This window comes from Geotrypetes seraphini, chromosome 10 (genome assembly GCF_902459505.1).
Source record: "Geotrypetes seraphini chromosome 10, aGeoSer1.1, whole genome shotgun sequence".
NCBI lineage: Eukaryota > Metazoa > Chordata > Amphibia > Gymnophiona > Dermophiidae > Geotrypetes > Geotrypetes seraphini.
This window is the reverse complement of record NC_047093.1, coordinates 14,160,661-14,186,950: the sequence shown is the minus strand read 5'-3', so window position 1 is coordinate 14,186,950 and position 26,290 is coordinate 14,160,661. Positions and strand designations below refer to the sequence as shown.

At 45.0% G+C, this 26,290-nt stretch overlaps 1 protein-coding gene across 3 annotated transcripts in view; it reads right to left on the bottom strand.

Moving 5' to 3' along the window:
• Positions 1-26,290, bottom strand: part of LOC117367937 (ATP-binding cassette sub-family A member 9-like) — a 174,314-nt gene that overhangs the window by 20,169 nt on the left and 127,855 nt on the right. For all 3 annotated transcript variants that reach the window (XM_033961056.1, XM_033961057.1, XM_033961058.1), the window contains 6 exons: positions 25,480-25,599; positions 19,946-20,020; positions 17,433-17,524; positions 13,757-13,877; positions 12,079-12,196; positions 5,115-5,206 (listed from right to left, as the gene is read on the bottom strand). In XM_033961056.1, coding sequence (XP_033816947.1) covers positions 5,115-5,206; positions 12,079-12,196; positions 13,757-13,877; positions 17,433-17,524; positions 19,946-20,020; positions 25,480-25,599 — 618 coding nt within the window. The remainder of the gene's footprint in view (positions 1-5,114; positions 5,207-12,078; positions 12,197-13,756; positions 13,878-17,432; positions 17,525-19,945; positions 20,021-25,479; positions 25,600-26,290) is intronic.

Genomic DNA, 26,290 nt, shown 5'->3' with positions numbered 1-26,290 from the left:
TTTATAAGAAAATATAATAATGTGTTTTATAAAGTTTATAGCATAGCTGGCCTACCCAGTGAGGTGTTCCTAGTGGTGATGGTGGCAGCGTGTCAATGTGTTGAGAGGAAGAGGTGGTCTGGGAAATTCTGCTGAGCAAACTCCGGGCCCATTTCCACCCCCCAGTTAGTCCACTCCACTCAACTGATTCACACACTGAGTGGGTCTTTGGGTGTTGTTTTGGGATCTCTTCCAGTGGTTTATCTCCTTCTGGTCCAAGGAAGGAAACTTTGTTATCCTTAGCATTGACCTACAGAATATGTTTGTAACAGCGCTGCTTGTGTGGCATTAGGCTATGTAGTGATCGAAAGAAAAAAACAGACCTTTGCACATTTTTGCACTATATGGTGGGTGTATGAGGAGATTCACATTTCCTGCACAGCTAAGTCCATGTGAAGTTACCTTGTGCTGTATTTGACATCTAGCAAGGTCTCTGTTTGAAAGGAAAGATCTAAACTTAAAAATGAAGTGGCCAGAAGTTATGGTAAAAGCAGATAGTGTAGCTGGTTTTAAGAAAGATTTGGACAAATTCGTGGAGGAAAAGTCCATAATCTGTTATTAAGACATGGGGGAAGTGTCTGCTTGCCCTGGATCGGTAGCATGGAATGTTGCTACTCTTTGGGTTTTGACCAGGTATTAGTGTCCTGGATTGGCTACCATGAGAATGGGCTACTGGGCATGATGGATCGTTGGTCTGACCCAGTTAGGCTATTCTTATGTTATGTTCTCATCTGTAGGGGCCTTTGTTTTCACTTCTTATTTTAATGTATTTTTTTTCTGGGAACTTATCAGTGTTTTTTATAATGGGAACAAAAATGGAAGAGAATTAATGTGTGTGGAATGGGGGGGTAACTAATTTCTTCAGCTAAATAATTCAATCCACTTCAAACAGACATAGGAGAACTTGTGCACCATTCACACACCCTCCAACCAAAAACGTCAAAAGAAAAAAAACTGTTCGACAACCTCCTAGCCATTCGAGCTGCAACACTCGACCCCCAACTCTACAACCAATTGATATCAACCACAGACTGCAAAACCTTCAAAAAGAAATAAAAACCCTTCTATTCAAAAAACACATAAAACCGAACTAACACAATCAGAACTGTCCCAAGCATCACCTGCAACTACTCCATATGTACTTCTAATGTCATGACAATTTAGACATAATTTATGTTATGTTATGTTTGGAATAATGGTTACATATATGAGGTTCAATAAAAGAAAATTTTCACTGCCTGTTTCTATTCTGACCATTTATTCCATTTCATGGTTATTGCAAAAAAAAAAAAAAAAAAAAAAAAAATTTTACATGGGGGGGGGGGGGGTGTCAAAAAATGATGGGCCCCGGGTGCCACATACCCTAGGTACGCCACTGCTTCCAGATCAACTAGGAATTCCCACATTTGGGCTCTGACAGTGGCATAGTAAGAGGGGGGAGGGGAAGTCCTCCCTGGGCGCCATCTTGGTGGGTGCGCTGGCTCCAGTCCTCCTATCCGTCCCCCGCTGCACGCATGTGCTCCTTTCCTTCCCTCATATCTCCTTAATTTTTCCCGGCGTGAGCAGTATCACAAACTCGCTGCCCGCATTGGTGTTGGCTCTCTCCGACGTCACTTCCGGGTCCCGCGCACACGGTGGGGGGAGGGGCAGGAAAGAACCGGGGGGGGGGGGCAGCTAGGAGGAGGACTGGAGCCAATACACAGATGCCCATACATTCAGTTCCCCCCTTTTTTTCACGTTTTCTCACGTTTTTCAAGCGTTTACGTCCTGCCGTATGATTTTTGCTGCACGTGATTTTACCTCATGTGACCCCCCCTGCCTACATAAGCTTCCGCTTCCTGCGGCGTCATTTTTCGCTACAGCGGACCACTCAAGAGATCGGTTCATTGCTACTGCTCTCACGCGCACGGGCTAAGGTAAGCCCTACATTCTACTAAGATACATAAATATGTATTTTTTTTTCTCGCGGTATAGTCCCATCTATTTGGTGCCTGAAGCTTATTTTTGCGCTCATGTGAATTCCCCATTCTTTGTAACTATATTCACAGTAGTTCTGTGATAGTATTTAACCCGTTCATCCATTTAATAGACTCTTTTTGCGTCGTGCCTCTGTGTTGCCTTTTTATCTTCATTTTTATTTTTAGATCTACTTCGTTGGTTTATGCTTTAGGACTGCTCAGTACGTTTTGTTATTCCCCTATTTCGGTTTTTGAATTTTTGGACTTTTCTATACACTTTTCTAGCGTCATGCTTTTGTGTTGGCTTCACATTTTAGATCTCATTTGATGGTCTGTGTTCCAGGACCGACAAATATGCTTTTAATTTTAATTTTTATTATTAATTTATTGTCCTTTATTGTCTTGAGTCATTATCAATTAAGCTTCATTCTTACAGCTTTTCGTCTGCGGTTTTATCTGATACCTTAGCCACCTGGGTAGAGTGGCATTACACATATCTCCAGTTTATATATGTCCTTTATTCTGGCTTGCTTATATTTGTATATTTGCATGTTTTCTTTTCAGCACCTTGCTCACAGTCTTCTGGTTACCACAGAATTTTCTGCAGGACACTAGTTATGTAATATCTTTTATGTCACTTAGGTTGGATTTTGATTTAATTACTTGTGACAGCTGTTGCATATCTTCACAAATTTTCACATATATATATATATATATATATATATATATATATATATATATATACATACAGTGGTACCTTGGATTACGAGCATATTCCGTTCCAGGAGTATGCTCGTAATTCAAAATGCTCGTTTATCAAAGCGAGTTTCCCCATAGGAAATAATAGAAACTCGCTTTGATAGGTTCCCCCCCACACGAGAACCGGCATTGCTCCCCCTGAAGGCCCCCCTGCGAACCGGCACCCTCCCCCCGCGATCTGGCAACCCTCACCACCATCAGGCACCCCCCTAGCCGTCATCGGGCACCCCCCCGCCGCGACCTGAGGTCGCCCCAACCCACCCAAACCCTCTTCTTACTTTAGTGTAGCCTCCGCACCGGCACCGGTACCAGCATGTCCTGTACGTTGGTGCCCGAAGATCTGCCTCCTGTGCTGGGCCTTGAGCAGATCTTCGGGGCACCGGCACCAACGCACAGGACATGCTGGTGCTGGTGCCGATGTGGAGGCTACACTAAAGTAAGAAGAGGGTCCGGGTGGGTTGGGGGGACCTCAGGTCGCTGCGGGGGGGGTGTCCGATGGCGGCGAGGGGGGTGCCGGATCGTGGGGGGGAGGGTGCCGGTTTGCGGGGGGGGGGGGGGTTGGGCTCGCTAATCGAGGCACGCTCAGTTTCCGAGGCGCCAATTTTGCGAATGTTTTGCTCGTCTTGCAAAACACTCGCAAACCGGTGCACTTGTAAACTGAGGTACCACTGTACTCATTATTTTTTATATATGTCATTTCTTATGTACAACTTGAGTTATTTTATTTTGGTTTATTAGGACCCCTGATGAAGGCATGTTTACCGAAACAAGGACCGTGTCGGGTCCTTTGGTTTGGTTCAAGGTGGTAACATTAACCGCATTCTTTATTATGTTTTAATAAATTCAGCCTGCATCTTTGTACAGCTGTCTGCAGTTTCTTTGTTTCTGGTTTCTGCTACATTTACTGCAGACCGTGTGGGTTTTCCTCTTTTGTTGCTTGCTTTTCATAAGCAGATTATCAACAGTGGCTTCTGGAAAGACACAAATCCCTACGTACTGCCATATTGGGTCAGACCAAAGGTCCGTCAGGTTCATGTCCTGTGTCCGACAGTGGCTAATCCAGGTCACAAGTACCTGTCAGAATCCCCAAAAGTAGCAAGCGATATCACCGGTAGTGCAGTGACCTGTCAAATGCGCGCAGGACATTGGCGTGCCACCACCTAGGCCTGGTGTCAGGTCAAAAGCGCGCTGGGACAAAGGCGCGCCCAGACAATTGAGCGCAGCGCGGAGGCGCGCACCGCTCAAAATTACTGTTTTTAGGGCTCCAACGGGGGGCCGTGGGGGTGGAACCCCCCACTTTACTTAATAGACATCGCACCGCGTTGTGAGGGGCTTGGGGGTTGTAACCCCCCACATTTTAATGAAAACTTCACTTTTTCCCTGTTTTTAGGGAAACAGTTAAGTTTACAGTAAAATGTGGAGGGTTACAACCCCCCAAACCCTCCATAATGCTGGCGCGATGTCTATTAAGTAAAGTGGGGGGGTTCCCCAACAAAACCCCCCGTTGGAGCCCCTAAAAACTGTAATTTTCTTTGGCACGCGCCTCCGTCTTGCGCTCAATTGTCGACGCGCGCCTTTGTCTTTCACGCCGTTGTCTATGAACCCCTAGGCCTTGCCGTTTGCGCTCTGAGAGGGGAGTTTGGGGGGAACCCCCCAACACACTCACGCTCCTGTTCAGAGGGGTTGTGGGGAGGAGGGAACCCCCCACTACACTTAAAACTCCCGGTCTCCCCCCGAACCCTTTCCGTTTTGGCTTTTCCGCTCTCAGGGTATGTGTGTGGGGAATCCCCCCCCCCCAGTACAATGGCGCTGTCCTTCAGGGGGATGCCCATGCGCTCGATTGCCGCGAACCCCCCTCCACTAAACATACAATTGTGCCCCAATAATCCCGCTCCCTTCATGCGTGCACTTGTCACTGCACGCATTTGACGGAGCGGAATTGTCGGGGCACATTTTCCTTCACGCTACTGGACGGTGTACCGGTTGTGCAATATAAATCTCCCAGGGACTTAGAAATAGGCCCTTCCTAAGAGTGAGGACTCTGGTCATGGTACATGGGATTGTGCCATTGGGGCTCGTTTCATGCTCGTTTTCAGCTGATTGATGTTTAGATGGTCCTGACCTTTGGTCAGTAACAATCTCACCTAAATACAGACCAGAACCTGTAGGTTGTATATCTCAGTGTCAGCCCTCTGAGGCTTCTACAGCCCTCTGTTTTTACAGTTTCCCTTCTATATTCTCTGTGGGGGGTGTTTTTTTCTAGGGATGTACCTACCCAGAGCTAGCGCGTGGGGGTAGGAGCGTTTGGGGATGTGCTACCGAGAGCGTATTTCCAACTTGTGAGGCTCCTGCACCTACCTGACCTGCAGATGGCGACGATTCTCCAGTCAACATAAATACTGAGGTAGTTTTACCAGCTCCGTTGGGCCCTAATAAGCCCAAGACTTCCCCTGAAAGAAACAAAATCTTCTTAGTTAATATTATCCCTCACTGCAGCACAATCTCAAGAAGCACAAAAACCAGCCCAAAAACTATAAGAATACTTGTGAACATACTAGGGGGGTCATTAACCTCATTGTACTTATTGAGATATCATGCAATATTGATATATGTTTGACATTACCATACTATAACACTTAGGAGAATTGCCAGCTCTCCTTTGTTTCATAGTTTTATATTTTTGGTTTCGTTTCTAGCATTCGTCATGCAAACATGGTATTCTTTTCCTAGTTGTACATGCTAAATCAGTACCTTTCTAGTCCCCTGAGGAAGGCATTTGCTGAAACTGGGATCCTAGTTGGGTCAACAATGGAAGAAAGTGTTTCACTTTGTTGGACTATTTTTTGGACTAAGAAATATAGCGTAATTGCTTGGACTGAGACATGTCACTTGCCTCTTTTGTGTGTGTTGGATAGTCTTTTTGTTTTGTACTTTAAATCTTTGTTAAGTTTCAATTTTTTATAACAATAATAATCATATGACATCAACATATCCAACTCAATTCCAGCTCATAGTTCAGTCCTTAATACTAGGCCTACTTGACTACTGTAATATCCTCTACCTCCCATGCCCTACAACCATAACAAAACAACTACAAACTATCCAAAACACAGCACTAAGACTCATTGCAGAAACATGATCACATTACAGAAGCATATCTCCAATCTTCCGATCCCAGCAAGAATACAATTTAAATTCTACTGCCTACTATTTAAGACTTTATACGGAGACAGTCCAAACTACCTGAATAACCGCCTCATCCACAACACCGCAACCAGACATAGGAAAACTCACACCCCATTCTCATACTCCCCAATTAAGGAGGTCAAACGGAAAAAACTATATGATGGCCTCCTGGCCACTCAAGCAGCCAAACTAGACAACCAAATCGCCAATCTACTGACGGCATCCCTCGACTACAAGACTTTTAGAAAAGAAGTAAAGACCATACTCTTCAAGAAAACTCTGAAAAAAGAAATAATAGCGCAAGTCTCAAACTCCACCTCTCACTAAAGCCAACTACCCCAAACAAATAACCTTACCCATTTCTCACTCTTTTTGAAAATGACCAATTTTTTTTTTTTTTTTGTAAGTTCTTGTTGTAATACATCTTGGATAATTCTTTTGTAATCCGCCTTGAACTGCAAGGTAATGGCGGAATAGAAATCCCTAATGTAATGTAATGTAATATCAGTAAAAAGGAAACACAATAACAAGGTAAATTAGGTAAGTTTCAACTGTGAAGGAGGAGTTCCATCAAAATCGAAGACTCCCTCACTTATTAAGGAAAATAATGGTAGCCTGAAATGGACCTGAACGAAACTTCTTTGAGCATTCATTCCTGAATATTGACAAGGGGGTCCTTGCAGACCTCGCCTCATTTTCTAAGATAAATCTCGTCAACTGTGTAGAATCAAAAGAAGTATATCTGGCCCCCTTGAAATTAATCAAACATTTGCAAGGGAACCTTAATACAAAACTAGCTCCCAGTTTCAAAACCTGGGGTCTCAAAAGCAGAAATTGTTTCCTCCATTTTTGTGTTAATTTAGATACATCTGGGTACATTCTTATCTTCTGATTCAGAAACAAAACATCTAATATAATAAAATGGTAGGACACGCATGCACACTAAAAAATCGTGTTCCCTGATCCGTCGTGGAAACACGATTGCGCATGCGCGGGTTTTACGTCACCGAACTCCACCATGCCACGCCAGCCATATCCGCCGCCGGCCTCGAGCTCCTGGGGGCCGGCGGTGCGAGCCGCCCACCCGCTGCTGAGGCCCTGCCTCCCACTTCCGCCCTACATGCCAGCCATGTCCGCTGCCGGCCTCGAGCTCCTGGGGGCCGGCGGCACGAGCCGCCCGACCGCTGCTGAGGCCCTGCCTCCCGCTTCCGCACTACACGCCGACGCCAGACGCCGCCCGGCCGGTGCTGAGGCCCCGCTTCCGCCCTACACGGCGACGCCAGACCCACCAACACAAAACGGCCCTCACATCCGCGAACAGGGTTGCCATGGAAACAGAGGGGCTCAGGAGCTAAAAAACAAACAAACAACAGTGCACAAGGACAGAGACACATAGACACTCACAGAAGGATAGGGGGCTAAAGAGACAGATTTAAAAAAATAACAAAACACTAAGGAGAAAGAGAGACACAGGTAAGGAGTGCTGCTGGGCAGGGGGAGCAGGGAAGAGGGTCAGGGGAGAAAAGAAGGAGTGCTGCTGGACAGGCAGAGCAGGGAAGAGGAACAGGAACAGGGGAGCAGGGAAGAGGAACAGGGGAGCAGGGAAGAGGAACAGGGGAGCAGGGAAGAATGACTGCGGATCAGGGAAGAAGTGCTGCTGGACAGTGTGAGCAGGGAAGAGAGACAGGGGGAGCAGGTAAGGAGTGCTGCTGGACAGGGGGAGGTAAAAGGAAGGGAGAAGACCTACTGCTGGACAGGTGGAACAGGCAAGGGGTGATGGTTGACAGCCGAGGAAAGAGAGAGACAGAAAGCGGCCAAGAGGAGAGAAAGAAAAAGAAATAAATAAAGACACACACATCTATTCTAGCACCCGTTAATGTAATGGGCTTAAAGACTAGTCTTTATATAAAAAAACCAACTTCAATAACCAATCTCTGTCTGAATTTAAGGCTAATTGCACAAATAATGCAGCAAATGTGATCTGTTTTGATTTTTTCTATTAAGTTTGTCAAATCCAATAGATCTAATTCCGGTTCCTGGTGATCTTCCAGAGTCTTTCCCAAGGAGATATAATAAATTTTGGAAATAGGTGGAAAAGAGTTCTGTGGGATTTTCAGAATCTCTGAAAGATGTCGTTTATACATATCTAGTGATGAAGTAGGACTTAATTTAGGAAAATTAATCAACCTTAAATTTTGTCTCCGTGTGATATTTTCCAAAATTTCTATCTTGAAATTAATATTACCATTCTCTTTCTTTCTTTTTTTTTTAAAATATTCTTTATTCGTTTTTAAAATTACATTAAGTGTTACATATATTCAATCACATTAACAATAAATATATCACTTACAGACTATCATTTGCACATTACTTAAAATCTTATCCCTCCCCCTTCCCTCCCTACCATATAATCCAGTATAATATAATATGTATTAATAAAATATCCCCTCCCTATCCAAACGTACAAAGCGTTGTACAAGGTATTTAAAAATAACTGGGAGACGAACATTTTTAAATTAATTAAGGCATACATGAACTAAACAAACATACTTATGACCTGAGAACAATGGGAAAAGAGGGAAGAACTACAATTTTATAGAAAGAATACCTAAAAGGAAAATACAATAGGAAAAGGGAAAAAGTTAAAAATTACTAGAGTAAATGTGGATAAAAGTTAGTTAAGCATTTTAGGCTGCTTTTGAATTTCTGAAAGTTTCGTTTGGCTCTAAGGTATAGAGGGAGAGAGTTCCAAATTAAAGGGGCGGTGACAGAAAAAAATGAGGGTACGACGAATGCCAATTATCTTTAAGGATGGGACATTAAGGGGATGCGGTGAGGTTGATCTTAAGGTTCTGGGAGGGTCATAGGGGGTCAGTGATCTATCTATGAATGCTGGGGCATTAGTTTGAATGGTTTTAAAGGTCAAGAGGGCAATTTGATATGTAATCCTATGTAGAACAGGCAACCAGTGGGCTTTTTGTAACAAAGGGGTGACGCGATCAAATTTTTTTGAACCCGAAATAATTTTGATGGCTGTCTTTTGTATCAGTTGAAGACGTTTTATATCTTTTAGGCACATCCCTTTTAATAATGAGTTACAGCAATCAATTTTAGATATTACGAGAGAACGAATTAACACATCTCATTCCGCCCTGTTTTATGGAGCCATTTGGTAACCCTAAACTTAACTATTGAAAAATAGCTCTGCAAGAGGCTCTTTTAGTAAGCTGAGGCGAGCACTAACGCGTGCTTACCATGGCCAAAACATGTGCTGAGGCATCCCCCTATAAGTTTTGCATGTGCGAGTGCATCACAGGTACAGTGCTACCTCGGTTTACGAGTGCACCGGTCTGCGAGTGTTTTGCAAGACGAGCAAAACATTTGAAAACTTGGTGCCTCGTAAACCGAGCTTGCCTCGCTGTACGAGCGCCTCCCCCCCCCGCAATCCGGCATCCCCCCCCTGCGATCCTACATCCCCCCCCCCCCGAGCACGGCAATGACATCCCTTACCCCCACTGGGCACCAATGCCGGTGCCCGAAGATCCTCCCTCTTCTGGCGCGGCCTGGGCTGGGCGGTGCGTCGGAGATCTTCCCTCTTTTGGGCTGGGCTGGGCTGGACTGGCTTTGAGCATTTGCGCATGCTCAAAGCCTTCTGGTCTCGCTCTCAATCTCGGAGAGAGCGAGACCAGAAGGCTTTGAGCATGTGCAATCGCGGTGGAGGGGGGAGGCAACGCGAGTGATGGGGAGGATGCCGGTTCGCGGGGGAGGGGTTTGGAGCAGCGTTGGATTCCTCAAGGGGGGGGAGTGGAGCAGCGCCGGTAGCCTCGGGAGGGGGGGGGGGGGAGGAGGTGGAACCAATCAAAGCGAGTTTCCCTTACTTCCTATGGGGAAATTTGCTTTGATATACGAGCAATTTGGTTTACGAGCATGCTTCCGCAACGAATTATCTTTAGCGCTGGAGGCAGGTTAGGAGCGGAGAGTAGGCATGTTCTACGCTAATCAGTTTGCTTAACCTCCTTAACCGTGCACTAACCAATTTTAAAAGGCGCTGACCGCTAGTGGCTGAGTATTGGGGAGAAAGTGCCCAGCACACATTTGCACCTCTTGCCCTGAGCACAGGGTTATCAGACATCCAGATTTCCCCGGATATGTCTGGGCATCAGCATTCAATTTCTAGTATAGAACATAGAAACATAGAAATAGACGGCAGATAAGGGCCACAGCCCATCCAGTCTGCCCACCCCAATGACCCTCCCCTACCTTTCTCTGTGAATAGATCCCACGTGTCTATCCCATTTGGCCTTAAAATCAGGCACACTGCTGGCCTCAATAACCTGAAGTGGAAGACTATTCCAGCGATCAACCACCCTTTCAGTGAAAAAGAATTTCCTGGTGTCCTCCCCTGATTTTCCACAGATGCCCCCTTGTTGAAGCGGGACCCTTGAAAAAGAAGATATCTTCTTCCACCTCGATGCGGCCCGTGAGATACTTGAACGTCTCGATCATGTCACCCCTCTCTCTGCGTTCCTCGAGTGAGTACAGCTGCAACTTATCCAGCCGTTCCTCGTACGGGAGATCCTTGAGTCCCGAGACCATCCGGGTGGCCATTCTCTGGACCGACTCCAGTCTCAGCACATCCTTGCAATAATGCGGCCTCCAGAATTGCAAACAGTATTCCAGGTGGGGCCTCACCATGGATCTATACAATGGCATAATGACTTCCGGCTTACGGCTGACGAAACCCCTCCGTATGCAACCTATGATTTGTCTTGCCTTGGATGAAGCTTGCTCCACTTGATTGGCAGTCTTCATGTTCCCACTGACGATCACCCCTAAGTCTCGTTCTGCTACCGTTCTTGTTAGGGTCTCGCCATTAGTGCAGACAGATGGAATTTATCTAGTTAAGACCAATAATCAACCTTTAACTTGATATGTGAAACCAGACAAAAGGGCCCCTTTTACAAAGTCATAGCAGCAATTCTCCCGCGGCAAACACACCAAAGCCCACAGGAACTGAATCGGCTTCAGAGCATTTGCCACGGGAGCAATGCTACCATGGCTTTGCAAAAGGGCCCCTAAGATAGGACTCTTGTTTTTTGCAGTCTAATTTTCCCAATTACCTTATGCAGTTAAGTGCTGGCTCCGCCCCCAGACCACCCGGAACACAGCTGCTTTGGCCGAGGCGGTTAGAGGAGATATTCTGTGGCACAATCCGGTTAAGTGCTGCTGAAGAGTTAACTAGGGACAGTGGCGTAGCGAGGGAGGTTCCCGCCCGGGACGGTGGTTGTCCGGCATCACTGCGCCATGCGCCCTGCCCCACTCTTCCCCCACTGCTTGAGCACCCCTGCCGTTCTTCCCCGCCACTTGAATGCCCCTGCCCACCTCTTAAAATGTTTGCCGGTGCGAGCAGGCATTTTCTACCTGCTCTTCTGACGTCAGGTCTTGGTCCCGCGATCAGGAAGTGATGTCAGAAGGGAGCCAAGGCTGGCGTGAGCAGTAAGTGGAAGGTGCTGCTTGTGCCAGTGAACATTTAATGAGGTACACAGAGGGGCAGAGAGGAATAAGGGCACCAGCACCCTCTGCGAAGACGGCACCAGGGGCAGTCCGCACTCCCACCCCTCCTTACTATGCCACTGACTAGACAGGAACCTCTCCTGCTTGGCTAAGTCACTTTGAATATTTCTGCTACTACTATTATTTTATAGCGCTACCAGAGCTACGCAGCACTATACAGAGCCACAAAGAAGAAGACAGTCCCTGCTCCAAAGAGCTTACAATCTAAACAGACAATACAGACAAACAGGATGCCATGGATACAGTTAAGGGGAAGGGTTAATCTGCTGGCTGATTTGGAGGGCAGAAGGGAGTACAGGACAATCCAGCCATTGTGACATCACTGCTGAGGTTGGCTCTTATTGGTTGAATGAGACATTATGACATCACAATCTCAGCTCTGCTTCCCAAAGACTGTTATGACACTATTATGGCATTATGACATCAGAGGAGTAGGGTTATATCAAAAAGGTGGGTTTTCAGTCTGCTTTTAAACAAGGGAAGGGAAGGGGCTTGACGGACAAACTCAGGTAATTTATTGTAGGCATTGACCCCAGAGACCAGGAAACAAACACAATATTACCTTTTTTGACACAGAAAGAGATATTTTTGGTAGCCACTTTCTTCTTCTTTGTGAAAATGGAACAAGTCCTTTGGTCCTTGAATTCCTTCCGCAGGCTGCTGGCTACAATTACTGCATTCTGAGAAGGTCATAAAGGAGAGACGTTGAAAAGGAGCGAGTTGTTATTGTAACACACGTCCTATTTTATGCGATCCAAGTTTATCTAAAATTTTCTATCCTGCCCTAGGGGGAGCCTTCAGGGCGGCTTACAATCTAAAACAAATTTTAATAACAATACAATGTAAAAAGAACTACAAACTAAAAAGAACACAATACATAAAATTAGGATAAATACAAAAAATTATAGCAAAGGGAATGAAATACAACATTAGGGGCGTTCTTCTGTTTTCCAAGATACCAGCAGTGCTACCCGTTAAACCTGAGAATATGCAACAGAAAAAAGGTACGTTTTCAATTTTTCCTTGAACTTATCAATTAATCCCCTCTTTCACGAAACTGTGACAGCAGTTTCTAGTGCAGAGAGTTGCGCTGAATGGCCCGCGCTGCTCCCAACACTCTTAGGAACTCGAGCGTCGGGCGCAGCACGGGCTATTCAGCGCGGCTCCCTGCGCTAGAAACTGCTATCACAGTTTCGTAAAAGGAGGTTTATTGGAATTCCAATACTTTGGGGCCACTGACGGAGAAAATTGCTTCTCTGACATGTTCGTGGACTATATCTTTATGCGATGCGACCTAGTCCTATATAATAAAACCCTAAGCGCGCATGCGCACTTAGGGTTTCGTGATCCCTGCGGCCGTGTTTTCTGATCCGTGGCCAGATTCTATTTTACAACCCAGCGGCAGGGAACACTCTGGCCACTCCCCTCCTCCCGCCCTCGCTCACCAACCGCTGGAGGAAGCGCAGGCAAGCTCTCTCCCTGCCCGCATCCTCGGCAGGGAACACTCTGGAGGTTCCCCCCTCACGCCCTCACTCACCCACCGCCGCCGCCGCCGCCGCTGATCGCGTCAGAGGGAACGTGCTACCGAGTTGGAGAGCGGCCTGCGAGGTTCGCTAAAGCCGGCCACGCTCATAGGCTGCTTTGAAGAGGAGCAGGCCAGAAGATGCCGGGATGGAGGGAGGGTAAGAACGGGAACAATACAGGGGGAGAGGGAAAGGGGGCTGCTTCTGGGGGAGGGGTGTGCTGGGGACAGACAGCTTTGCTCTTGTGGGGGGGGGGGGAAGACAAAAGAGGCCATGGAGAGACAGGGAGAGGGAAAGGAGGCTGCTTTGGGGGGAGGTGTGTGCTGGGGGGCAGACAGCTTTGCTCTGGGGGGAATGCAGAAGGGGGGCCATGGAGAGACAGTCAGGGAGAAGGAAAGGGGGCTGTTTTGTGGGGAGGGGTGTGCTGGGGGCAGACAGCTTTGCTCAGTGGGGGGGGGGGGGAGACAGAAGGACACAGACAGCGGCCAAGGAGAGAGAGAGAGAAAGAAACACAGACAGACAGACACATCTATTCTACCCGTTAATGTAATGGGCTTAAAGACTAGTTACTAATAACTGGGGTAACGGTAAAAGAACGTTAGCCCGCGTTGCTAACTTTCCCCCTTAGTCTGCTGTTCAGTGGCAAACTCTAGCGTTCTTTGTCTCTGTCATGAAAGAAATCTTTCGCGTTAATAACCGATTAAGTAATTGGCTTACCTCTTCATTGGGCTCTGACGCTATTAGGTTACTAACTCGCTCCCTTTCAGCACGGACGTCTTCATCTTCTCCTGTTGGATCCTCAGGGTTTTGCAAGACTTTGGTTTTTCTGGGGAGAATTCTAACAGAGGAAAAGGCTCTGTTTATTTGCTGCCATTGAAGCATTGATGGAACTTTGGCTAGTTACTATTAATGCGATGAAGGGACCCTTGAACTGAAGTGCAGTAGGTTTTGCACTTAACTGTGTGTTAACAGCAAAGATCAACATGCAATAAGTGCATAATCCCTGGTAAATAAGGCGGTGTTCCTCACATCTTACTGCACAAAGTACTCAGTGCATGACAGACACATGAAGTTTCAGGTAGCTCCTCCCTATCAAGGTACTATATCCGGGCCCCTCCCCCATGATCCAAACCCCCGATCATGCTTGTAAACACCTAACGCTCTCCGATCAACTCTCCCAATTCATTAACCCCACACCTGGCAGAACAACCGTACCTCCTGACAGGAAACGTCCCCAGAGTCCTACTCTCCCCCACCCCTGACTCCCACCCCATCCCCAAAACCTACTAAGAATCATCAGTAGTAGTTCAGGGGGGTCCTCAGATACAGCGGTTCCCTCTGTTGTCACCTGAGCCAGTACTGTCATCCCATGTGGCACCTCTTTCTCTTAGTGGTAGTCTTGCGGTACTACTGCTAGAAGGTCATCCTTATATAACAACTAATCCCGAGAAAATCGGAAGTTTCTACCAAATATGGGCATCCACTATTTAGATAACATTATTATTTGTCTATGTTGGAATTAAATTGCACACCCTTTTGGCAATTCATTCCACAGATTTGCAATCCATTCCACAGATTTGCAAAGGGGTGCTGAAAAGTTCTCAGCCCAACCACGAAGAGGATGACGTGGCTATGGTTCAATCAATGATCTGACACAACCTCAAAACACAGAATTTTGTTTGTGCAAATTGGCACTTAACGAAATAAGGTAACCCTCTTTTAAGCTCGGAATTTAGGAAGTGGGTTGGTTGGGCTGAGAACTTTTTAGCACCCCCTCGTATGTAATAAAAATGAGCAAAGTATAGCACAGTCAAGCCATTGTGACATCACTGATGAGGTTGGCTCTTATTGGTGGAATGAGGCATTATGACATCACAGTCTCAGCTCTGGTTACCAGAGATTGAAACTTTTCACACTATGAGGAGGTGCTGAAAAGTTCTCAGCACAACCAAGAAGAGAATGACGTGGATATGGTTCGATCAATGATCTGAAACAATGTCAAAACAGGGAATTTTGTTTCTGTAAATTGGCACTTAATGAAATAAGGTAACCCTCTTTTCAGTTCCAGTGGAAAAAGAACGCACAGAATTTAGGAAAAGTTGATTGGTTGGGCTGAGAACTTTTCAGCAACTCCTGGTAGTGTGAAGAGTTTCAGTCTCTGGTAACCTGAGCTGAGATTGTGATGTCATAATGCCTCATTCCACCAATAAGAGCCAACCTCATTAGTGATGTCACAATGACTTGATTGTCCTAAACTTGGCCCACTTTTATTACATATGAGGAGGTGCTGAAAAGTTCTCAGCCCAACCAAGAAGAGAATGACGTGGATATGGTTCAATCAATGATCTGAAACAACGTCAAAACACAGAATTTCGTTTTGGCAAAATAAGGCGCAGAATTTAGGAAAAGTTGGTTGGTTGGGCTGAGAACTTTTCAACACTCCCTTGTATGTGTACATGGATAGTGGTGGGGGGAGTGCAATGAGAAGAAATATTTTTATCAACCTAGTACATTTCAATAAATTATGACATGGCCACTCAGAGGAACATCAGAACAGCGGCCCAACTTCCTGAACCAATAATTTTCCTACTCTCACCACTGGACCTTGATATTCAAAGTTCTATAAATATTCAGTGTTCCATCTCGCGAAGATGTGTGCAGACAAGGTTTAATTGAGCTTCTAGGCTTTGGTTTAGCAGATGCCTAAAAGACCTGGTGAACTGTGAGATCCAAAGGCGCCATGCACTGGCCTAACACCGGTGAAGATATAAGACTGATGCAAGACAGATCTGAGAGTGCTCCGTCTCTCACAAACTTAATTGTCTTCTTTGTACTCTGTATTAGGGTTATCAGAGGTCCGGATTTCCCTGGACACGTCCTTCTTTTCGAGGAGGGTCCGGACGGCTTTTCAAAACCCGGCACTTTGTCCGGGTTTTGAAAAGCTTCCTCTACATCACGTCAGACAGGAGGGTATCTGCGCATGCGCGGATGCCAAGCCATCATGTCCCATGGTATGACATCGTGGCTTCATATCTGCGCATGCTCGGATGCCCTCCTGCCCGACGAGAGCAGGCAGCGGGGGTGGGGGAGGGACTAGCATGGGGTTAGGGTGGGATTGGGGGGGGGGACTGGGGTGTAGCAGGACGGGGATGGGTGGAACTGGATGGGCGGGGCTAGGGGATCCGGATTTTACTAAAGTAAAATCTGGTAACCCTACTCTATATCATGGACACATTAAGTGGTTGCCAGATGTCTTATGGAGAAACTAGTCTTATAGCCCGTTACATTAACGGGGGCTAGAATATATGTGTGTGTGTCTGTCTTTATTTTTTTTTCTCTCTCCTTAGCCGCTTTCTGTATTTCTGTCTTTCTTTCTTTCTTTTTTTTTCCTTGCCTGCTCCCCCTGTCCATTTCTCCCTTCCTTTTACCTCCCTGTGTCCTCCACCACCCCATCACTGCTCACCTTATCCAGCAGCAGCCCTTCTCCCTTTGTTTTACCTCCCCTGTCCATCATCACCTCCTTCCTGCTCCCCCTGTCCAGCAGTAGGCCCTCCCTTCCTTTTTCTTCCCCCCCTGTCCATCATCACCTCCTTCCTGCTCCCCCTGTCCAGCAGTAGGCCTGCCTTCATTTTTCTGCCCCCCTGTCCATCAGCACCTCTTCCCCTGTCCATCAACCCCTTTTTCCTGCTCCCCTGCCCAGCAGTACGCCTCCCTTCCTTTTTCTGCCCCTCCATTTCCGTGTGCTGCAGCATTTCCCTCCCACCCCACTTCCCTGTGCAGCATTTTCCTCCCCCCCCCATACCTTCCTCCTTACCTCCATGCCCTACCATTCTCTCCCCTTCTGCTCCCTTTCCTCCTTCAACTTCATCGGGCAGCAGCAGCAGCATTTATAATTAATTGCTGTTGTCGGCTTCAGGTCTTCCTCTCTGGCGGGTCCTGTCATCATGAAAACATGAAGTAGGCAGGACCCACCAGAGAGGAAGGCCTGAAGCCGGCAACAGCAGCGAATTTTAAACGCTGCTGCTGCCCGAAGAAGCCAGGCCTTAACCACAAAGCTGGGGGGAGGGGGGAGGGTTTTAAAAGGTACAGCGGCAGCGGTGGTGGTGGTGGGGTTGAAAAGCCATCCTTTAAAAACTTGCCTGTTTTATTTTTAAATGCCGTCCGGGCTTGGCCGCCGTGGCCTGCAGCCGCCATGGCCGCCATCCGCCTCGGGGGGGGGGGGGGGAGGAGAGAGAGAGCTTCGCGCGCATGCGCACTCCTACCTGCGGTGCCCTACAGCTCACAGAAAACGGGCGCACGCAGGTGGGAGTGCGCAAGCGCGGCTTAGGGTTTTATTACATTAGATAGCTGAAGACAGTAGCATTTGTAGGATTGTATTATTCTCGGGACAAACCTGAAAACAGGATCTTTGGTTATCATTTTTCTCCCACATTTCATCTCTAGACACCGCAGAAGGAAAAGGAAGATAACACATTGTGCAACAGACTGGAAAAGAAGAAAAGTTTCATCATTGGCTTGAAATGAGACCTACACAGGAACAGAGAAAACGAAGGCAGATAAAGACCATCTGGGCCTAGCCAGTCTGCTCATCCATCCCTCTCTCTCCCTTAGAGATCCACTACCCTTTATGGAGAGGGTAGTGGATGCCTGGAATGCGCTCCCGAGAGAGGTGGTGGAGAGTAAAACTGTGACTGAGTTCAAAGAAGAATGGGATGAACACAGAGGATCTAGAATCAGAAAAAAATATTAAATATTGAACTAGGCCAGTTACTGGGCAGACTTGCACGGTCTGTGTCTGTGTATGGCCGTTTGGTGGAGGATGGGCAGGGGAGGGCTTCAATGGCTGGGAGGGTGTAGATGGGCTGGAGTAAGTCTTAACAGAGATTTCGGCAGTTAGAACCCAAGCGCAGTACCGGGTAGAGCTTTGGATTCTTGCCCAGAAATAGCTAAGAAGAAAAAAAAATAAAAAATAATAAAAAATAATAATTAAAAAAAAAAAATTTAAATTGAATCAGGTTGGGCAGACTGGATGGACCATTCGGGTCTTTATCTGCCGTCATCTACTATGTTACTATGTCACTTGTCGTCTCCACCACCTCCACCAGGAGGCTGTTCCACAAATTCACCATCCCTTCCGTAAATAAGTATTTCCTCAGCTTACTTCGTAGTTCGCACCCTTTCACCTTCTTCCTATGCCCTCTCATTCCAGAGCTTTCTTTCAGCTGAAAGAGACTCTCGACTGCTGTGCACTTATGCTGCGTAGGTATTTAAATGTCTCTCACAATAATATCCAGAGCTAGTGCGTGGGGGTGAGAGCGTTTCGAGATGGGTTGGAGATACACCATCCAAGTTTCAAGTTGATTAAAATTGGATTAATCGCTTAGCAATAAAATTCTAAGCGATGTACAATTAAAATGAGGGGAATACATGTAATCATCTGAAATATGAATCGTGACAAAGACAATAACAGACATTAGGAGAAAGGGAGAACTACAATATTTTTAGGAAACAAACATAAAAAGGATAGAACGTGAGGAGGGGGAAAAGAACATAAAATATTTAAAAGTCAACAGAGATTGGAGGTTAGTTGAAATTAAGATTCAAACGCGTCTTTTAAAAGGAAAAGTTTTAAGGGCTCCTTTAAACTTATCACAATTTTTTTTCCTTCCTTAAGTAAGCTGGCAGTGAATTCCATATGGGTGGAGCTGTTACCGAAAATATAGTCGTACGACATGTGTTAATAACTTTTTAATTCCGGTTGGCCCATGTGTCTAAGGCCCCTCCTATCACAATGCACTGGGAAGGGATAGGCCCGCCATTCCATCCGTCCAACTAACTTCCAGGTAAGTGGTGGTGGGGGGACTGGGGTAGAAGGTGGGGGATGTTTAGGGGTTCACAAGGGTGCGCCTTTGGCAGGAGGGCATGGACTTCCTCTTGCCAGTATTCACGAGGGGTATGCCTTTGGCAGAAGGGCTTGAGATCCCTCCTGCTGGTATTCGTGGTGGTGGTGGTGGTGGGGGGGGGGGGGGGGGGGGGGTTTGGGATCCCTTCTGCTACGATTGTGGGTTCTGGAGGGAGTGCCAGCTGAAGGGCTTGAGATCCAGAACTGCCGGTTCATGGCAGTTCGGGGCGGAGGGGGATCGCGATCGTAGCAGGAGAAATTAGGTGTCTCTCCTGCTGCGATCATTGCGGTTGGGGGTGGACAAGTTGCCTGGGCTGGAACTTCTACCTGTTTTGACTTGGTCTATGTCAAAACGTATAAGTTCCATCTGGCAACCTGGCAACCCTTTTTGGTTATGGCTGCCAGACGACTAAGTCTAAGTCGGCCCACCTCCCACCCTTTCCCCTCCTCCAAAAATGCCTCTTTTCGCTCTAGGCGTTCAGAGGCAGGGGAAAGGCCTAAGCTGGTTTTAGATACGTCTAAAACCAGTTTTGATTATCGGTACTTGGGCGATCTGTCTTTTTGATCATCCAAGTACCGACTTAGGCCACTTTTTGAACGTTTTTCCCTACTGTATATATATAAATGCAGTCCCATCTTTATCCAGATTCACTTAGGTGGTTGAACATTGTGCTGAACTGGATATTCAAAGCTGCCTGGCCCAAGCCTAGCATTGTATACAAAAACGCTCACTGCTGGACGAATATTTATTCCTTAGTTTCTAGATTTATCCAGGCGAAGTATGGCTTGCTCCTAGGGTGGCCTTTGGCTAATTCAGATTTTCAGCAGTAGCCAGAAAAGTTGGTAGTGGTGGGTACAAACCTAAATCCAGCTGGCTATGTGAAATTTTGAGTCGCAGAACTAGTTGGCTAAAGTGAGGCATTTAGGCATGACCAAAGTTGTTAAATTTGTGGAAGCTGCTCTAATCACAGAACAAAACTTGAATTTTAAAATGTTTTTCTTACCATAAAGAAAATGATGATCATACTCATAAAACTGCCTTTCAATTCGATGAATGCAGTTTCAAATTCGGTGATGCTCTGTGAGAGGGAGAAATGTAACATTAATTGAGAAGGAAACCTCTGCATTGTTTAGTACAAGAGGGGAGCAGTTTGCTTCTGAATTTTATGAAGGAGGGAACGGAAAAATCAAATGCACAATACCACTCTTTTTCTAAGTGAACAGTAGCCCGTTCTCATGGTGGCCAATCCAGATTCCTAGTACCTGGCCAAAACCCAAAGAGTAGCAACATTCCATACAGAATCTCAAAGAACAGCAAGATTCCGGAATCCCAGAGAGTAGCAAGATTCTAGAATCCCCAGAGTAGCAACATTCCACATAGAATCTCAAAGAATAGCAAGATTCCGGAATCCCAGAGAGTAACAAGATTCTAGAATCCCAAAGAGTAGCAACATTCCATACAGAATCTCAAAGAATAGCAAGATTCCGGAATCCCAGAGATTAACAAGATTCTAGAATCCCAAAGAGTAGAAGCATTCCATACCACCATTTATTTACTCAGTTTTCTAATCCTTAGGTTTGTATCCCGCATCATCTCCACGTTCGTAGAGCTCGATGCGGTTTACAGTAGGAGAAATAGGAAGGAACTACAACAGAGGGTTAGAGGTAGAAGTGTGAAGAAAATTTAGAGGACTTGGGATGCCAAGATATAAGAGTTTCCTTGATTCCTAAGTTGGAGGGAGACTTACATTTTTTGAGAAAAGCCAGGTTTTCAGATGTTTGCGGAAAACTTGGAGAGAGCTCAAGTTCCGAAGAGGGGAGGTAAGGTTGTTCCAGAGCTCAGTGATTTTGAAGTGGAGGGAGGTCCCTAGCTTTCCTTGGTGGGATATGCCTTTTAGTGAGGGGAAGGATAGTTTTAATTTGTGGGAGGATCTGGTGATATTAGGGTTTTTTCTATACTATTCTCTCAGGGGAGCCCAGAACGGTTTACATGAATTAATTCATGATGTACCCGGGGTAATGGGGGGATTAAGTGACTTGCCCAGGGTCACAAGGAGCAATGTGGGTTTGATATTTTGTATGAAGACATACTATAAGGTCAAAAGCTTCTGCAAGCATTGTTCTGAATTCCATTAGTCAAGCGCTGGATTGAAGTATTTATATTGGTATTAGATCCCTAGTCTGTGTCAGGTTAGGATAAAAACTTGGATTGACAAAGCTTGTACGTTTATTGAGGAAGGTTAGACATCTCTTTTGTCATCGACATTTTTCCATATTAGTTCACTCAATTATATTATCTCGCCTCGATTATTGCAATGTGATCTACCTCAGTATCACAAAAACTTGTCTTCATAGATTGCAACTGATTCAAAATACTGCTGCAAAATCGATCTTTGGGAAACGTAAATCTGATCACGTAACTCCGTTGCTCCAGAGTCTCCATTGGCTCCCGGTTTATTTCAGAGTTCAATTCAAGCACTGTGAGGTTACAAAGGTTGGAGAGTTCTAAATCTAATAGATGCTGGCACTGTCATCTTGATATAGGGACTAAACTAAACTAAACTAAACCTTGGGTTTATATACCGCACCATCTCCACGAATGCGGAGCTCGGCACGGATCATTTACTATATTATGTCCCTTGATACTCAAATTCTGGAAATCCATTTGGGGTCAAATTATTATGATTATTTGGAAGTTCCACTATCGCTATCCTATGATATAATATTGTTTGGAATGATATTATTCCCTAAGAAGCCAATTAATGCAAATCAGAATAAATTGCTCCTCATCAAGATAAGGAAAAATTGGGACAACTTAAATTACAGTTTCCGGTGGGAATCCTTATGTCAGATTTATAAGTTTGAAAACATTAATTCTTTACAGAGGGGACACCATAGCAAATTTAAGGACATTTGGGGCCCGTTAACAAAATATTGTAATGTATGAATGTGAATTATAGCATTTATTTCCCTTTGATTCATGAAAGATTGTTATACATATCCAGGAGGGTTGGGGGGGAGTGCTAGGGTGGGTGGGGGGATTTAAATCGCTGTATATTATGTATTGGTATAGATTGCTGTATCTTATATTACTTGACTGTTCATGTATTTCCACTATGTATATGATTTTTAAAATCAATAAAGATTCCCCAGAAGAAAAAGGAAACTGTACAGGATGTGGACCATCTGGTAACAGATGATGTTAATCTGACAGAGTTCTTAGAAGATTCTCAAGATGTTATTCAGACTCGGTCCACAATGATTCTAACATGTGTTAGAGAGACAGATAAAATGCTGTTAATGAAACTTTACTTTAAAAATCGACTGACCGAGTTCTGTGGGGATTTGGTTAGTATATTTCCTGATGTCTCAAGAGCCACGCAGTTTAGGAGAAAAGAATTTCTGAAATTGAGAACTAGAGTATTGGCACTTGAGGCATCTTTTTATTTAAAGTTTCCTTGTAAATGTTTGGTTAAGATACAAGATACTGAGTTTGTCTTTTGGGATCCCATTCAATTGCAACAATTTCTGGTAGCTCGTGAACAGAAGTGAGTTGTTTTTTTCTTTTTTCTTTTTCTCTTTCATTTATTGACGAGAAATTAGGGTAGGAATGTCCAATGTCCTAATTTAGTTGGGAATGATTTGGGTTCATTGGAACTCAACCCATTTCCTTGTTTTTCCTTAAAACTTACCGTATTTGCCGGTGTATAAGACGACTGGGCGTATAAGACGACCCCCCAACTTTTAGTTAAAATATAGAGTTTTGTTATATACTCGCCGTATAAGACTACCCCTTCTTCCGCACACCTTCTCTACTGCCCCGGGTGCAGCACAGCCGGCCAGGTCCCCTTACTTTTGTGGCACTTCCCCGACCGACCGACAACAGCCCCGGTCCGACAAACTCCCTGCACTAACCGCGAATCTAAATTACCTTCTTACAGCTGCTATAAGAAGGTAATTTAGATTCGCGGCTACAGGGAGGGAGGATTGTCGGACCCGGGCTGTTATCGGTCGGTCGGGGAAGTGCCCACAAAAGTAAGGAACCTGGCCGGCTGTGCTGCCACCGGGGCGGGGCAAGGCCGCCCCTCTCTCTGGTACCGCGAGGCTACTCTCCTTCTCCTTATCTGCCCTGCCTGCAGCACAGAGCCGAACGGAAGTCCTTCCCGACGTCAGCGCTGACGTCGGAGGGAGGGAGGGCTTGTTTAAGCTTTGTTAAGCCCTCCCTCCCCTCCGACGTCAGCGCTGACGTCGGGAAGACTTCCGTTCGGCTCTGTGCTGCAAGCAGAGGAAGGTAGGGAGAAGAAGAGCCGCGTACATCCAGAAGACTGAGTACATCCAGCCCCGCGACCTCGGAGGCGTCCCCATGGGATCCCCGCGACCCTAGGGGGCGTCCCCACGGGATCCCCGCGACCCTAGGGGCGTCCCCGTGCAGCTCTCTAATGTAAAGTAAGGGCATGTAAACAGTACCCGGCGTATAAGACGACCCCCGACTTTGGGGAGGATTTTAAGGTACTGAAAAGTCGTCTTATACGCCGGCAAATACGGTAGTTGATATATGCAATATGTCTCTCCTTTTAGTGGGCTTGTAAAGGATTGTTTTTTGTATTTGTTGTATTGAAAACTTGTATGGAAACTTTTTTTTCCTTGATAGCTTTATGATATTGTAAATGCATTAATCCAAATTAAAAAAAAAAAAAAAAAAAATCAATAAAGAATTAAAAAAAAAAAAAAAAAATCAATAAAGAATTAAAAAAAAAAATAGAGTTCAATTCAAATTGGCTTGTGTCGTTTTTAAAATCCTATATGGTATCTTTACTCCTCTCCTTCCTTTATCTTGGAACATTTACAGATTTTCCTTTGCAAGAGTTAATCAACAATTCAAATGATCTCTTCCTTCCAAGAAAGGGATAAAAGGAGTCAGATTTTCACTCAATCTCCGATTTTTAAGTTTTCTCAACTTCTGGAACGATCTTCCACTCTTTTTAAGGAGTTCTGGGTTCATTCAACCTTTTTCTGTAAATCTTTGAAAACCATTTTATTGCTAAACACTTTTGAAAATTCATCTTCCGAAACTTAGGGGTTCCTTTTATTAAGCCGCGCTAGCGGGCTTAACCGCGCGAACCTCTTTCATCACGCGCTGGCGAAAAACTACCGTCTGCTCATGAGGAGGCGGGTCTGGGGGTAGCGGCTAGCTCAGGCTTGTAAAAGGAGCCCTAAATCTTTGTTTTTTAAGCTTTCTCAACTTTGGAACGATCTCCACCCCTTGTAAGGAGTTCCGGTTCACGTCAACTTTTTCGTAAATTTTTGAAAAACCATTTGATTTGCTAAACACTTTGAAAATTAATCTCCCGAAACTTAGGATTCCTTTTACGAAGGTACGTTAGGGTTTTTAGCGCACACACAAAATTACCGCGCGCTATAGCGTGCGTTAAGGTTGTAGCGCACCTTTGTAAAAGGAGTCCTTAATCTCATTCCTCATGGTTTTTTTAATTTCATTTTTGAAAATAGTATCAAGCAGTTTACACTTGTTTAGGAAACACGAAGAAAATTATACAGTAATAACATCATTTCATATAGAAGTATTAAATAATAAAACATCTTCTTCTTAGACCCCAAAACAATGAGTGACGGTCTAAAGATATAGGACTTTTATAATTAATACATAAATCAAAATAACGCGAAAAGGCTTTACGGATTAACTCCTCCTATACTATATTACCCATTATTCCCTGACAATCTTCTTCAAGTCTAGAAAGTTCCTGAGATGTTCTGGAACAAAAAAGATATATTTTGTCTCTAAATATTTTACGAGACATTTACAAGGGTAAGCCAATTGAAAAATAGCTCCAAGATCTTTTGCTTCTTGTCTCATTAAAAGAAACAGCTTTCTCCTTTCTTGGGTCTCTTTATTGACATCAGGATAAATCCAAATACATTGTCCCATGAACAAAGCCTGTTTTTTACGAAAGTAGAGCTTCATTACTGCATTGAGGTCTTGTTGAAATACAAACGAGATAAGTAAGGTAGCTCTTTCTTCAATTTTTGTTAAAGAAGTTTCCAAATTTCTGATATATTCCCCACATCAAGCAACTCAGTTGCTCCTGGTATTTTGCTCTCTGACTTCTTTATAGCTGCAGGTGTATAATAGATTTTGTTCAAAGGAGGAATAAGATCAGGGGTGAATCCCAGGATTTGTACCAAATAAGCCTTAAATAATTCAACAGATGAGATTTCTGACGTTTTGGGTCATGGTTTTTATTTGCTGAGTTAACTTTGTAAACCGAGTCGAGCTTTCTTGGACTGATGTCTCGGAATATAAAGCCAAGCCTTAGATTAGATTGTACTGTAACTATGGCAAATTATAGCTCGTTAACTGTAATTATAATGCAAGCCCTCCCCCAATGTGTGTGAGTTCTCGTTTGACATATGGCTTAGAATTTCTTTATGTATGTTAACCTGTAACCCATTCGGAGCTTGCTGGGGAGGGTGGGATAGAAAACGAATTAAAAATCAAATAAATAAATATGAAACAACTTACCATAATAGCATTTTCCAGGAATGCCAATATTGCATAGGTAGGGATGAAAGCACAGATGACGATGATATAACGCTCGAATAAAAAAAAGATGTAGATGAAGATGTGGGGAATAAAGGACGCCTGGGTTGTTGGAATAAAAAGACAAAACCATTAAGAACATGACAGATTTATTTGATTGATTGATTTTTAAAATTTCTAGACCATTTTATTCCAAAACGGTTTACAAATAGTTACATACATAAAGGGCTCCTTTTACTAAGCTGTGGTAGCGTTTTTAGTACGCGCTAACCCCGCGCTACATGCCAAAAACTAACGCCAGCTCCATGGTGGCGTTAGTGTCTAGCGCGCACGCTAAAACCGCTAGCGCAGCTTACTAAAAGGAGCCCATACTCTTATAAAATTCAGAACAAGGTAAGAACAAAACAGACAGATTCAATCCTTACATAAAATCAATTTCTCAAAGAAATGCATCTACAAATAATTGTGTTTTCAGCATTTTCCTAAACGAGCTCTTATCTCTACATTTTCGGATTTGACCAACCAGGCTATTCCACAGCTTAGGAACATAAGAATTGCCGCTGCTGGGTCAGACCAGTGGTCCATCGTGCCCAGCAGTTCACTCCCGCGGCGGTCCTTAGAACAAAGACCAGTGCCCTAACTGAGTCTAGCCTCACCTGCATACGTTCTGATTCAGCAGGAACTTGTCTAACTTTGTCTTGAATCCCTGAAGGGTGCTTTCCCCTATAACAGCCTCCGGAAGAGCATTCCAGTTCTCCATCACTCTCTGGGTGAAGGAGAACTTCCTTACATT